The sequence below is a fragment of the Centruroides vittatus genome, unplaced genomic scaffold (assembly GCF_030686945.1).
Source record: "Centruroides vittatus isolate TY-2023 unplaced genomic scaffold, ASM3068694v2 contig_1213, whole genome shotgun sequence".
Taxonomy (NCBI): domain Eukaryota; kingdom Metazoa; phylum Arthropoda; class Arachnida; order Scorpiones; family Buthidae; genus Centruroides; species Centruroides vittatus.
The window spans coordinates 1589094-1602839 of record NW_027120776.1 but is presented as its reverse complement, the minus strand read 5'-3'; the positions used below and the strand labels follow the sequence as shown (position 1 = coordinate 1602839).

At 37.1% G+C, this 13746-nt stretch overlaps 1 protein-coding gene across 2 annotated transcripts; it reads right to left on the bottom strand.

Moving 5' to 3' along the window:
- Positions 1 to 15: 15 nt before the first annotated feature.
- Positions 16 to 12748, bottom strand: LOC136986283 (transmembrane protein 47-like). Of its 2 annotated transcripts, XM_067283789.1 has the most exons (5): positions 12601 to 12748; positions 7611 to 7677; positions 3854 to 4040; positions 3636 to 3785; positions 16 to 1680 (listed from the first exon to the last, which is right to left on the bottom strand). In XM_067283789.1, exons 2-5 carry the CDS (start codon positions 7662 to 7664, stop codon positions 1454 to 1456), a joined length of 618 nt encoding a protein of 205 aa, XP_067139890.1. In that variant the 5' UTR covers positions 7665 to 7677; positions 12601 to 12748; the 3' UTR covers positions 16 to 1453. The 2 variants fall into 2 exon arrangements, with proteins under 2 accessions (XP_067139890.1, XP_067139883.1); XM_067283782.1 differs by lacking the exons at positions 7611 to 7677; positions 12601 to 12748 and adding an exon at positions 4568 to 4917.
- Positions 12749 to 13746: the final 998 nt, after the last annotated feature.

Genomic DNA, 13746 nt, shown 5'->3' with positions numbered 1-13746 from the left:
GAAGTAACTGAAAACTTTATAGATATTTGCAAGAAGCAGTTTATTTATATCTTTGATGCATAGTAGCACACTACCAAATACATGTCGATACATCTTCCACGTAACTAAAACAACCAGAACGATTACGTGACTCAACGATGATTTTAAAAGAAAAAACGAAAACAAAATCGCACCCGGTCGTACGATCGAAATCAAAAAATCGGGCGACGATATAAATATCACAAAAATGTTCGACTATTCTAACAGCCAATCACCATTTTTTAATCGATAAAATAGCAAAAAATGCTTTCTAAAATAGCATCGTTTTTCTAGGGAAGAAATTCGGAAGAGAAAGGAAATAACGCACAAATATAAAAAATTGCATATCGTGTGTGTTCGTTTAAGGCTTTAAGCAAGGTTTTTTTTTATATCCTCATTTATGCAGTTTCTTTTTTCTTTTGCAATGTAAGTCGGATTAATAGAAAGAGTACTACAAAAGTGCATATTCTGTGTTCGAAAAGCATAGACGTACGCCGTAGCGGTAAACTTAACGATTCGTTCGTTAAGGGTAGAGAGAGAGAGAATTAGGAACCGACGGAAGTGAAACGCAAACGTCTTCCGGGCCAATCTAAGGGGGATTACATTAAGCAAAATTAAAAAAAAAAATTGCTTGGTCGTAGGAAGCATTTGACTAGTTGACGCAAGACGGCGTTTGTATGTGTGTCTGTCCTGCATCTTTCTATATTCACCTGAGTTATGCAAAAGCGAAAACTAAAGGCATATTTTAAAAATATGCAAAAAAAAATTGAAGCTTACTTAATATACAAATGAAAATTTTTAAAAAGCAGATTATTATTATTTTTATTTTTTACTTTTCTGCTTCTCGATATCACTTACTTTTTTTTTTTTTTTAATTTGACAGTAAAATATACAGCTTTGCTTATTCTATTTACAAAAATGATGATGTGAAGAATGTGAAGCGGAAGTGGAACAGAGAGAGTGTGTGTGCTTTGTGAAGGAATCCTATCGAATGGTAGCGTTTGCCGTACTTGGGAGCCACGAAATAATCTGTGGGAATTATTATATATTGCTGCGTAACTAACCGTGCTGGCCAAGGTACGTTTTTAATTAATATACATGTATATATATATCCCGGCCGATCGTGCGGTTCTTAAAGTAAAGGGTAAATCTGTTTTTTTTTAAAAAAGTTCGAACCGGAGGCGTCCGGATTCGAAGACCGGTCGTCTGGCTCCGGGGTATAAACGTACGGTAGGAAATACGAATTACGTCTTAACGGGAAATCAACACTTATCGGTAAATATAGACATAATACTGATGGCAAACGTTAGGTAAGGTTTCGACGGACGGGTACTCCGGCGTCCGAGACAGTTACCGTGGCGGCATCCTATTTTAGTCATGAGTGGATGGATAATGTACACGAAATTATGTACAGTACAGACGCAGCGGACAACTTTTATGCTTTCGAAGTGTTACCGTTTCCCATGATGGTTCGCTCTTTGTAGTATATCTCTTCGGTCTCTTTATCGCAGAGTAGTAGTAGAATGGCACCCGACAGAAATATCGCCGCTCCCCAGCCCACTCCGTAGGCCCATCCGAACTCCCACACCTGGCGATTGCTGTTGTCGATCTCGTTTGCGAAACACGCAGGATAGATGACTAAGGCGATCAGTATACATATCACTGAAAAGAAAAATGGCGTCGTTAGTATTTGCGACACTAAAGTCAATGTGGGAAAGTTCGCCCGAAACACATTTCTGGGTTACTTCGTACAATTATGTAGGATCTTAACACCGCGTTTACTGAGAAACACTAAACAACGGTTACGCGATGTGTCGCTTTGGGTCTACGATACCATCAAGCGGAAATTAATTGCAGAAAATTCGCGTGTGGTCGAGTTACTCTCGTACTATACGGTACTATGTTTATATTAATCTGTTTGCCTCTTGGACCGACCAGGGAATACGAAATTCGTTTCCAATATTAATAAACTCCGTTTCGTCACTTAACCTACGAGGTGCGACGACGAGTCTACAATTAGCCATCCCCCGTTACGTCGAGTTATCAAGTTAGTCCGTAACATCCCGGTTCGATTAGGCCCGGGTACGTAGTTCTGTAACTAACCGGTATTCTGCCAACACGACACGTTACTGGCTTTTTATTGTAATTTTTTGTTTTACTTTCCCGACAATTATGTATACGTAACGAGGGGAAAGTATTGGAATCGTATCAAATTTGACCCTCCGATTTTTTTTGCAAATCCTACGTTTTGACACCACTCGAGTCCAAAAAAATAAAAAAAACGGCAAAAAAATTCCGAGGATGTGTGTGTGTTGGCGTCTGTTTCGCTTAATATCTCGGGACGGGGTTAAGATTAAGAAACGAAATTTGGCACGGTGGCTTGTATGCCAGGAGCATCGATGTCAATAAATTTCTATGGTGAAAGGTCGAGAGGGTGGGGAGACATGACGCCCCTCTATCTCGAGAAGAATGGCCCTTGATGAAGATTTTATTCGTTATTAACATTTACACTTTTATAAAACTGACCACTGCCTCAAAATTAGACTTTCTACCATTTTATAGTAATTAGAAAAAAAAGCCTTTATATTTTTAACAAAATCTGATAACAGATGGTGGCACACGCAATTTTATTTTTTGCTTAATAACGTAAAAGTTTTTAAAATAAAAACTCAACAGACGGGAAAGTTACGCAACTCTCGTTGCTAGATTTTTTTCATTATCACATTTACCAGTTTTATTTAAATAAAATTAAAGTAGAAAGGGTTCGATCTTCACAACATACTTAGCTGCAAGTTACGGACCAAACGGCGAGGCCACGTTGTCAAAAGAGATTCGCCCGGGCGCACGAATTTTGTGCAATTTCCGCTTGGTGGCATTGCAGATCCTGAGCCGGCACCTTACGATCCACAAGCCACAGGCCGGCTCCCAAAGCTTTGTCTACGAGCTTCTTCTGCACCATCTCTTCTGGTGTCACTCGAAAAACCCTGCGTGTGTAATATATTTTCATTGAAAATATCAAATCCGAATTTAACAGAACCGATTAGAGGAACTTCTAAATAACGGATTGGTCGATATCGAGTTGTTAGATTCGAAAACGTTTTAATTTATGTAATTTCTAAAGTCTTTTTTCATTCAATTTGTTAGTACGAAATACGAGGTTGCCAGAAAGTAAGGCACGGAGATTCCATTCTTCATTCGGTGCATACGTTTAAAATAAGTCGGTAGTCCGGCGCGATCGCGACTCCAGACCAAACACTTCACCGTGCCAGTGCCACCGTGGGTTTTCCTTTTCGGAAAGACGAAACGGTGGCGTCAGAAGGGGCTTGCACGCTTTCCGTCGAAGAATGGTTTTCATAGCGTTTCGGTGGGTAATAACCCGCTGCAGACACTTTCTCGGCCACTTTATCGTCAGGTCGCAAATAAAACCTCAGTTAAAACTAGAAGTTGGAGGAACAGAGGCAGAGCACGTTGCGCTGCCATGAGGCGAGTATAAGATTCAAAAGGAGACCGTGCAGAAAAACTGCGCTAATAGAAGATTCGGAAAACGAATTGCATTTCTTCCGGGCACCCTCTTCGTTAACAGAGAAAACAACAACAACAATAATAATAATACTCACATCCCGTCAGCATGACGTAGAGTGCGTATCGATAGAGACGGTATTTCCTGGTGGGATCTTTGCTGCACAGACCGCAACCCGTCATGACCGTGGCGGCGATGTCGAACAACAGGGTCATGACACTCAGAGCCGCCGCCGCCTGGATGTAACCTGCCAAGAAAAAGAACGGTGCAAAAGGAGACGTCTAACGGAATCGGGGGCGGTGGCCGGGTGCTCACCTTGCTGTCGAACTCGGTAGCATCCCGTCCGGTAGTCCACGCCGAACGGTAGAGGCTGAGGAGCGTCTTGCTCGATGCATTGTTCCCATAGACCCTGTCGGAATTTGTCGGACGTCAGCCAATTGGACGAAGCCAGACACAGGATCATTAACAGGATTACTATCAGCCCGCATATGAATGCGATCACCTGCAAAGACACGAGGGAAACGTGCAGCCAAATCTGCCTTTTTTTTCAAATTTGTGTTTCTATGTCGGACGTCCGTGTACCCTGCCAAGAAGGTCAAAGGGTTACCACGTCGGCGCCTCGACCACCCGATCGATACGCGCCCTCGGCCGCTGTCCGATCGATCGAAATCGCTTCACCTGTTGTGAAATTACGTCCCGGATGCCGGAAAAAAAAATTCGTCGGAGTTCCCCCCCCTCTTAAGAAAAGGTCGGAAGGGCCGCGCGGACAAACGGTACGCACCCGTGGTTCGGATGGCCTCGTTTCCGATTTTCTGCAAAGAGAAAACAGCCATCGACGTCATCGGCGAGTTTCCCGTCGCGAAAAAATAACAGAGCGCGCGCGGCTATCTTGGCATCCGTCCAAAACGTACATCGGACGTGACGTTACGGAACCACGTTCTTTTCCGAGAGGTAACGGGAGGAGGAGGAGGGGACGGAAGGGGGAAACGAACTTTGTCCGGAAGGTCAAGCGTGACGGGCCGTTCCTACCTGGACCAATTCGCTCTCCCACGGAATCCGAGACAGGCAGCAGCACTTGGTGGTCTCCGCGTCATATTCCGCCACGTATACGTGCGGTACGCGCTTTAGCTGGCGCGACGATGCCGCCCGCGACATTCCGGCATCCTATCCCGACGGCCAGTGTAGTATATCCAGGAGGTACAAGTCGATAACTTCTCACGTGACTCGTTCGCTTAGCACCATCTAGCGGAACTTCCATTTCCGACCGGAGAAATTCCCGCCCCCCTGGAAAACCTCCGACCCGGTAGAAGGCCGGCCGGCCCTTCGGTCCGGATGAACAGAATGGTAAAACGCATCCTCCCGAATCCGACAACGCGCGGCAATTGGCATCCCGCCGGAAGGGAGGTCTGCAATTAGGGCGTCCGTCGACATTCCGGAGCGGGGGGGTCGGAAAAACGCTTTAATCCTTCCGTAATTCGGTGAAGGCGACGAACAATTTCCTAATCCGTTTCGTCCGCGGATCGATGGAGATTGACGGGCGCCGTACGAAACTGCTTCCCTTCCCCCCTCGAGACTTTTATTTGGCTTTAATCTTTTAATGATGATTTATCGATCGGCGGTCGGACGTTAATAAAACTCGGTCCGTCCGCACGCCAAATTCGAAGCGGGGCGCAGAGGCCGGCTAAAAATTAAATAAAACGCAGTCCGTTTAACGTTTAATAACAATAATAAAGAGGAGAGGAGGGGAAAAAGCTTTCCCTTATTAAATTTTCTGCTCGGAGCGCTTCTTTCCGAATATTCTTCATTAGCTAAGAAGAAAATCGATAAAAGCTTATATTAAAAATAATAGCGTAATTCTCCGCCAGGTGACCCCACGTCGTTTGTGATTTTTCCTCCCAAAACATAAAATAAAATTTTTAATAAAGCCGACGAATAACTTTCCCGATCGATAATCGAAGAGAAATCGATTTAAGTAAATCCCCCAATCCAATGTTTCCGGATGGATTTGGGGAAATTTCCCCGCCGCGCGCCAACGATTATCCGGGAGGCGATTCGGTCAATTTTTGACAAAATTCGGAAAGGCGGTGGCCGGGGGAGGAAAACGAATTAAAGGGGAAAAAATGGCGGCCGAAGGTGTGGGCCGCCTCCACTCGATATTTCCGTGGGTACTCTCCCCTCGACAATCGATGGGCCACCGAAGGATTTTCGGTTCCTCGACCGGAGAGGAAAAAGAAACCGTGATCATTAAATTAAACCCATCTTACAGAACAGAAATCGCTTTCCACTTTAAAAAAGACATCTTGCCCAGAATCGATCGTTTCCGTCATTTCCGCTTCCTCCTCCTCCTCCTCCGCAAAGATTTTCACTCGGATCTTTATCTGCCCAACTCGATAAGTTTTGGAAAATATTTATTGCCGGGCGGCGTTCGGGCTAGTGTTTAATTAAGCCATTCCCAAATCGTCCATCACTCCGAGGACTTTATAGTCCTCGAGTGGATGCCGTTCTTCCTTCACCGGCCAAATGAAGTAATGAAATTCCACCCTTTTATTCGTTCGCTCCGCCAAAATGAGTATCTGTTTCGTCGCTCCGAATTTCCTCTTAGGAACGGATTTCCCAGGATAGATTAATTTAGCCAACTTAAGCTGCTCCGGATTTCGAAAAGGTTTACGGGAAAGACCGCCTCGATTTATCAAGCCTAGCCTGTGGTTTTCTAGGGATCAATTAGATTGTACCGGTGGGGATCTACCCCCACACACATCACAGAAAATTTTTAAAATGCCTGTGACCCGATTTATGATACTGTTTTTGTATAGCAGAACTGAAGATTATACACAACTTTGCACAATTCAAAACAACTGTGTGTGTGAATTTTGGACTGGTTTGGAATTACTGATACCTTTTTTCCCCTGTATATGGTGTATAGACCTATTATATTTTGAAAGAAGTTTCAATTAACTCGGTAACACTATCTCCCAAACATAGACAAATCTATGATATAAAATGTCCAGGCCTGTTTTCTAAAATAATGCCAACTGAGGTATTTAGTTTTTCTTACAATGTGTTCAAAAGCTTTATGCAAGGTTAACCAAAAATATACAAACTATTAAAAAATCATATTTATATTTTGCGTGCCAAAACTTGTCAAATTAGAATAGGTGAGAAGTTTGAAAAGACACCAGAAAAAATGTTAAAAAATGGCTCCCTTGAATCATTAAATTTTACAGGATAAAATTTCCGGTTAAAACTTATATCCATTCTCTCCATAGTCCAGTAAACTAATTGAGATTTTTGTTTTTTTCTTTTCTTTTTTAAATTTTTCGACGCGATTAAGCAAACAACAGACTACCTTTTCTATTTTATAACAGTTCATTAAGTATTGTAATTTTGTACTTGTCTGTTCATTACATTGTTCGCCTATTAAGATGCAGTAATGTTTTAATCGTTGTGGATTCTATAATACTGCTAATAATTCTGTGATTATTAGAAGAATTGAAACAGAGACCTGCGAAATTGTAACATTCTATAATTTTATCGTCCCATATCGCCTACATTAGTATAATTCGAGAAAAAATACACTTAACTCCAAAGAGGGATCATAAGACTGCCTTTTCATTTTTTGACCCAATTGGAGGGTTGGAAAATTACGCTTTAGTAAAATTATATAAATTGGTAATAAATAATTTATTTGTTAATTATACTGATTACAGTCTGTGATGTACCGAGACTCGAATGGCATTATTATTATTTTCCTATTATTAATTGTAGCGATAATGATGCCATTTGGGAAGAACTATTCGAACGTTAATTAACGTAATGCCATTTAAAATATAATTGATATCCGATCATTAGTAAATTAAGTATCTAATAATAATAAGTTAATAATTTCTATAAACCAAAATTAAAGAAAAGACTTGCAAATAATTTGTATTTGACTCCTTTACTCAATCTAAACAAAAAAGAAATTAATTTATAAAATATTTAACTTTGATTAATCTAAACAAAAAAGAATATTCTATGGACTAAATATTAATAAAATAAACAATAAACTTACTGCAAAGATTTAATGGCTTACCTTTAATGGCCTCACTACCGTTACGGTCTCTATAGTAGTCGTCGGCGCAACCATTTGAAATCTATTCCTAAATAAAATTTCCATAGTTTGAAAATGGTAAGATAATTTAAGATAATAGTAACGTATTCTATAGTTTGGTGTCTATAATTTGAATAAAAACTAGTAAACGTGGTCCCCCAGTTTTGTGCCGTTTACTCCGATGTATTTTTAAACGACAGACCACCTGGAACTTTTTGCCTCCTGCAAAGACTAGATCTCAGATCTCCAGATTAGAGATTGTATGATAGATAATATACTTTGTATTGTCTAATTCCCTTTTAATACTATTATGAACATACAAATTAATTTGCTTTTTTTCCATCCTGTTATTAATTTTTGCGTTTATCACATGGTTAAATGCACACATAGCATATGGAGAAATATTACAAGTAAATATTTATTATGGAAAAATCAATATAAATTTAATGATTCTTTGTAAAAGGTAAAAAGAACAGGCAAAATAATGTTAATCTAAAATGGCATTTGGAACAGATTAAATATTTTAATGGTTGGAATGAAAGTGAATGAAAAATTGAATTCGAAATAACACATCACATAAATATTTAAACATTTAATGGAATTTCAAACTAACTTCTGGATCGTGTTAGTTTTTAAATTCCTAGCATAACAAGCAAAGTACAATATAGCGAAACTCTATACCATCTTTGAAGAAACTAATGCGTGCGAGTACTTGTATGGGGCGGCACCCCAATTTGCAGATTCGTGTGCCCGAAAGTCGATTTTCTATGCGCGTGTTTACTCGGTTTGAACCGTGTGTTTTGTAAATTCCAACCATACCGCACGCCGATGCAGTGTTACAGGCGGTGGCAAGTTGCCATATCTGATTATTTCTCGAGAGAGAGAAATTTTAACAAATCGAAGGCTGGCAGATTTTTTGAGAATTATCCAAGAATGCAAAAATGGCAGATTTTGCTATCTACAATATCTTATAAGAATATCAACCGTACACTATGCAGCGGGTCAAAGCTGCACATGTACTGATTTACTGGACCAGTTTAGTCATTTCAAAAACTGATTTAGCAAAAGAATTAAGGAGATCAAGCTTTAACAGTTTATAATGTATACTTCTATGGCCAGTTTCTGACAGACTTTTTTAAATTTTACTTGCAATTTTTCTACTTGTTCATTCATTTGCTGCTTTCTATAACAGTTATTGATTATTGGTAATTACAGGGTTGAACAGATGAAATCTAGAGATCAAACACTAGTGACATATTCCTCTAGTTATAAATTTATGTATTTTTTTTCCTATTGTGGATTTCCTACTGCAGGTGTTTTTGAAAGAAACCCCATAAATGACGGCATGTTACTACACTTTTATTCGGTACTCTAATCTCTCTAATAAATTCTTTTTTTATAATAAAGTATTGATCAATTTTTATAACTGCAATAATAAAAATCTGTGTCATTGCTGCAACATTCTGAATCTAAACAATTGATGCTTAAAGTTGCTCGAAATACTTGATAAGTAAAAAAATCTTTAGTTTAAAATAACTAATTCTTAAAAGAATTTTTAATTGTAAAAATTAATTTTTTCCAGAGAATTATACAAGTTTCTTTGCAAATTTAATCTTTTCCGCCTCTTAAATTACAAAAATAAATGGATAAAAATGACCATTTTTAAATAAAGGAGCAACTTTTATTTATTTTTAACAATTTTTCAAATTAGTTTTCCTTCATCTTCGGAAAGTAACCGTCATTGATTTTTAACCGGAGTACTTTATTCTCCCGTAGATGAAGCCGTAGAGATTCAAAAATATTAGATATAAAAATGAAAGTTTGCGGAATTCACCTAAAAAATGTTTATATTTAGAAAGATATAAGATGATTTATTTCGTTTGATAAATATCTCCGCACGCTATTTACTGCTACTCGGGTAAGAGAAGGGAAACGACTATGAAGAAATAAAATTTTATACAAATTATTCTGCAAACATTAATTTTTTTTCTTCAGAGAAAAGTATTTACCTTTTTTTTTTCATTTGCGCCGTAATCAAGTAATATCGTAAGTGGAAAATTTATGGAATTTTTTAAAATCTAAACTGATATTCTTAAATAAATGAAAACAATTGCGACTCATAATGTGAAAAATCAATTCTCCTGCAACATTACCATCAAATAGAAAAAGCAGATGATTTTTATTTATGATCATGATTTTCTAAAAAAGCAAATCTTGACTGCATGTAATAGCATAAATAACATTTGTAAAATGATTATTTTACAAAATAATAATAAATAGTAATTCAGATATTAAGTTATTCTCGTACGGATTAAAAAGTACTCATTACAAAAATAAAGGTTTTTATATTGGAAGAAATAATAATATTTTAAAATATACTTTTTAATGTCAAGAAAATAGGAAACAAATATGAGAAAGTAATCCATTGTAAGATTTTTGAAATCTGCTTTGTGAGTGTTGACGTGTCCGTTACGGGTTTGGCCGGATGCGTAATTTTACCGGGGTTCTACCGTACGTTAGAAATTTGACAGATTCTTACTCGGATTCGAATCGGAGATCTCGGCCGTTTGACCTTATTTGTTCGATAATACCACCAAAATAGACACTTCGAAGATGCACGCGGGCATCTATTGAAGAGGAAAATGGAGAACTTGCCGCTCCGTGGGAGTGAGTAAAAAATTCCACAAAATATAATCATAAAAGTAATTGAGATATGTAATCTTTACACCCTCAATTAAGGGAAAGTTCTCTGTCTTAAAAAAAAAACAAAAAACTAAATAATTAGATAAAAATTTAGTGATGTAATTGTCTGCATACTTTGTCCACTTGGAAAAATTCTGGTCACAAAGGTGTGTATCAAAATTTTGTCTATACAAAATACAAAACATGAAGTAGAACATTAAGACCCATCTATAAAGCTATACATACCAAACAATAATAAAGCATCTAAACAACTTTAAAATCATTCCCCTTAAAATTGCTTATTAAATTTTGAGGATTTAAGTTTAAAAATCCTCAAAATTTACGCAATCTTTTGTTTTTGTCATCCCAGGGCTAAAAATAAAATCGAAAATGGACCTTAAAAAAATTTATTATTATTGGCAAGCTACCAATAGTTTTTCTCTCTTCAAACATCAATTGCTAATGCAGCTGCACATTAACACACACTTTTGTTTGGCTGCTTTCTTGCTTGAACTAAGCTAATTATCTTATCAAGATTTACTAATTATTTATGAAAGTATTAAAAAAAAGAATAAAAAACAAGATTTAAATGCAGTGATTATTTGCAATAATACATTAAAACAGCTCTACTAATTTATCGTCGACGGTAAATCATTTCGAAGCGTAAAGGACCAAATTTCGGTCGAGGTAAATGTGAATTTAATGGCACGGATTGAAAATCCGAGAAAATGTTCTTCGTCTGTATTCACTTTTACATAGAAAGAGGTCAAAAATAAGTAACAAATTGCATATTTAAAAACTTTGGCACACAATTTGATATTCATACAATATTAAGCAAAAGTTTATTAAAGTTTTAGCATTAAGGCGAGCAAGAGAAAAAGAAAACGTTAACTTTAGCAATCCGATGCTTAAATTTTTTATTGGAACATTTAATCATTCAAAATTAGAACGAAACATTAAAATTACAGTCGGACTTTGATTAAACTGAGAAACTTCTTTCAAATGCTGATAAACAAAATTAATTTTGTATAATTATTATTACTTACAAACTATTTGATTTGTTCAAAGAAAACAATAACAAAATTTTCTACGCTCCGCTTGATATATATTTAATGAATAAGAATCATTGTATACTATGATAAAAACAATTGAAGCGTAAAAGGAAACCGACAAATCTTTATAGTTATTATAGGCTTCAATGAATTCATATATGTGTGTTTGTGTGTTTTTTGTATGTATGTGTGTGCATATATATACAAATGCACTACACAAAGCACATACATATACAAACTGGAGGAGGAGAGAATGTTCTATTATTTTGTGCAATTAATTTGCCTGTTTCATTGCAAAGCTTAAAATAAAAACATTACTAAGCTTTTTTCTACACATAATTACATCCATAAATGCTAATGGTTATTCCTAAATTAAAAACAAGAAGAATTTCTTTCAGAATTTACAAAAATTTAATATAATTGTATTTTTATTACAATCAATAATTAACCTCACAAAACTAAACATTGCATATTTGTTCTTGCTAACCGGATTTGCCATTTTATTATTTAACATTTTTTTTAAAAAATGCTTATTTAATAATAGGGATATTTCATTTAATACTTTTTAAACACTCCACTACATTAAACCTTCCATTTTAAAATTATCCCATACCCCTCTTGTTACTAAATATACAGATAACGACAGAACAGACAGATTAATTTTTTACCTTCTCCTTCATTTATTAAAATCAAGCACGACGATTGTCGTTATATGCATTTTTTAAGTCTTATATTCAACATTCATACCGAATATTATCCAAAAATGCACGTAAGTGGGATATTTTTAAACGAATGCATTAACGTTTTATTACTTTATCAATGACGTAAGCTATCAGGAATGCAGATTAAACACTTAACTAGCGCTTTAAATAATATAATAAGTTGTGTATATAATCCTGTACTTCATATATATATTATAATAATAATTTACGCGTTATTTACTGTATAGGACCACTTTTTTTTTATTTAGAATTAACTTAAATATAGATAAATCGAGTAAACAGAAGGGTATTGTTTGATTTGAAATCGATTTAGCAATTTTAAAACGCGTTTGCCTATTTAATTGCTGTTTTGATGTATAACGCGCACGGATGTTGTTTCATTTTCTACGCGCTTTGATTACAATTAACCTCACTAAACGTATTTAAGGTATTGAAATGTATAGTAGGGGAGAGGGAGGGAGAGTCGACGCACGGGAGAAAATAATTATAATGCCATAAATACCGATTAACACTTACCGTTTACTGGCTAATGACGTATTAAAAGGTCAATTCATGAAACGTTTCGAGAGCGAAACACGAAAAAATAATCCGAAATATTCGAAATCTACATCACGATAAGCCTAAAAGTGATTGTTTGTGACTCTAACCTATACGCAGCCGTCGTCGCTAAGGCAACACGCCTGCGCACAAGATGGAATCTCAGGAATGCGGTATTAGAAACGACGCGTTATTATTATTAATATTGTTTGCTATAGTCGTTAATCGCGCCCCCTGCCGAACTCGTTTAGGAATTAGTCAATTTCGGTTTAAAAAAAAAAATACCACGTGGCGCGTAAATATTTACGCGTTTAAAAAAAAGTAATTAAGGCGTAGGGCGGAAGTGACGCGTCGTGCACACTTTTGCGCGTTTTCGAGCATGCGCCGGGAGTTTGAATTTCGTTTCCTTTTTTTTAATAATAATAATAAAAAAAAAAGCATTCATTCGTAAATATCCGACTCCACCCCTGCTAGGGGGGAGGTCGGTGTTTCCGGTTTATGCAATTGTGCTTTGGGGAGTGATGTCAACGCACGATCCGCATCGGCGGCAGTTTACGCGTTGCTATGGCGAGTCACGTGACCGGTTTGGAAATTTTATTGCTGGCGTGTGACGATATCGATACGTATAAGAACAAACAATGGGGTCGTCGCTGTAGTCACGTAAACACGATTGTGATATTGCCCTTCGCATTTTGTCGATGCTCCGCGTGCGAGTGCTTTTTAATGCTTTCTGAACAAAATAATGGCTGGGAAGAAGAAGAAGAAAAAAAAATCGAATGAAATAAATGATATTCTGCGATGCCGTTTTACTGCGAGTCGAAGAAAATAAAAGAGATTTACGACGGCTTCGTGTCATTTGCAATTTATTTAATTGCTTATATAATTGGAGATATTAAATTGTCGGGTCGATTTTTTATGTGTGTGTTTTTTTTAATACAGAAACTATTATTAAACGATACAAATATTTAAACTGAGGGATAATGGCAAAACATTTCAGATTGGTGATCACCCAGGTGTGGTGGAGAGGAATACCTGTCGAGTAGCCCGTTATCTCGGGTGGTGAAGGTCCCTCGACAGTAATAGATGATGGGCCCTCCTCGTGTCCTCTCATTTATACTTTCCATT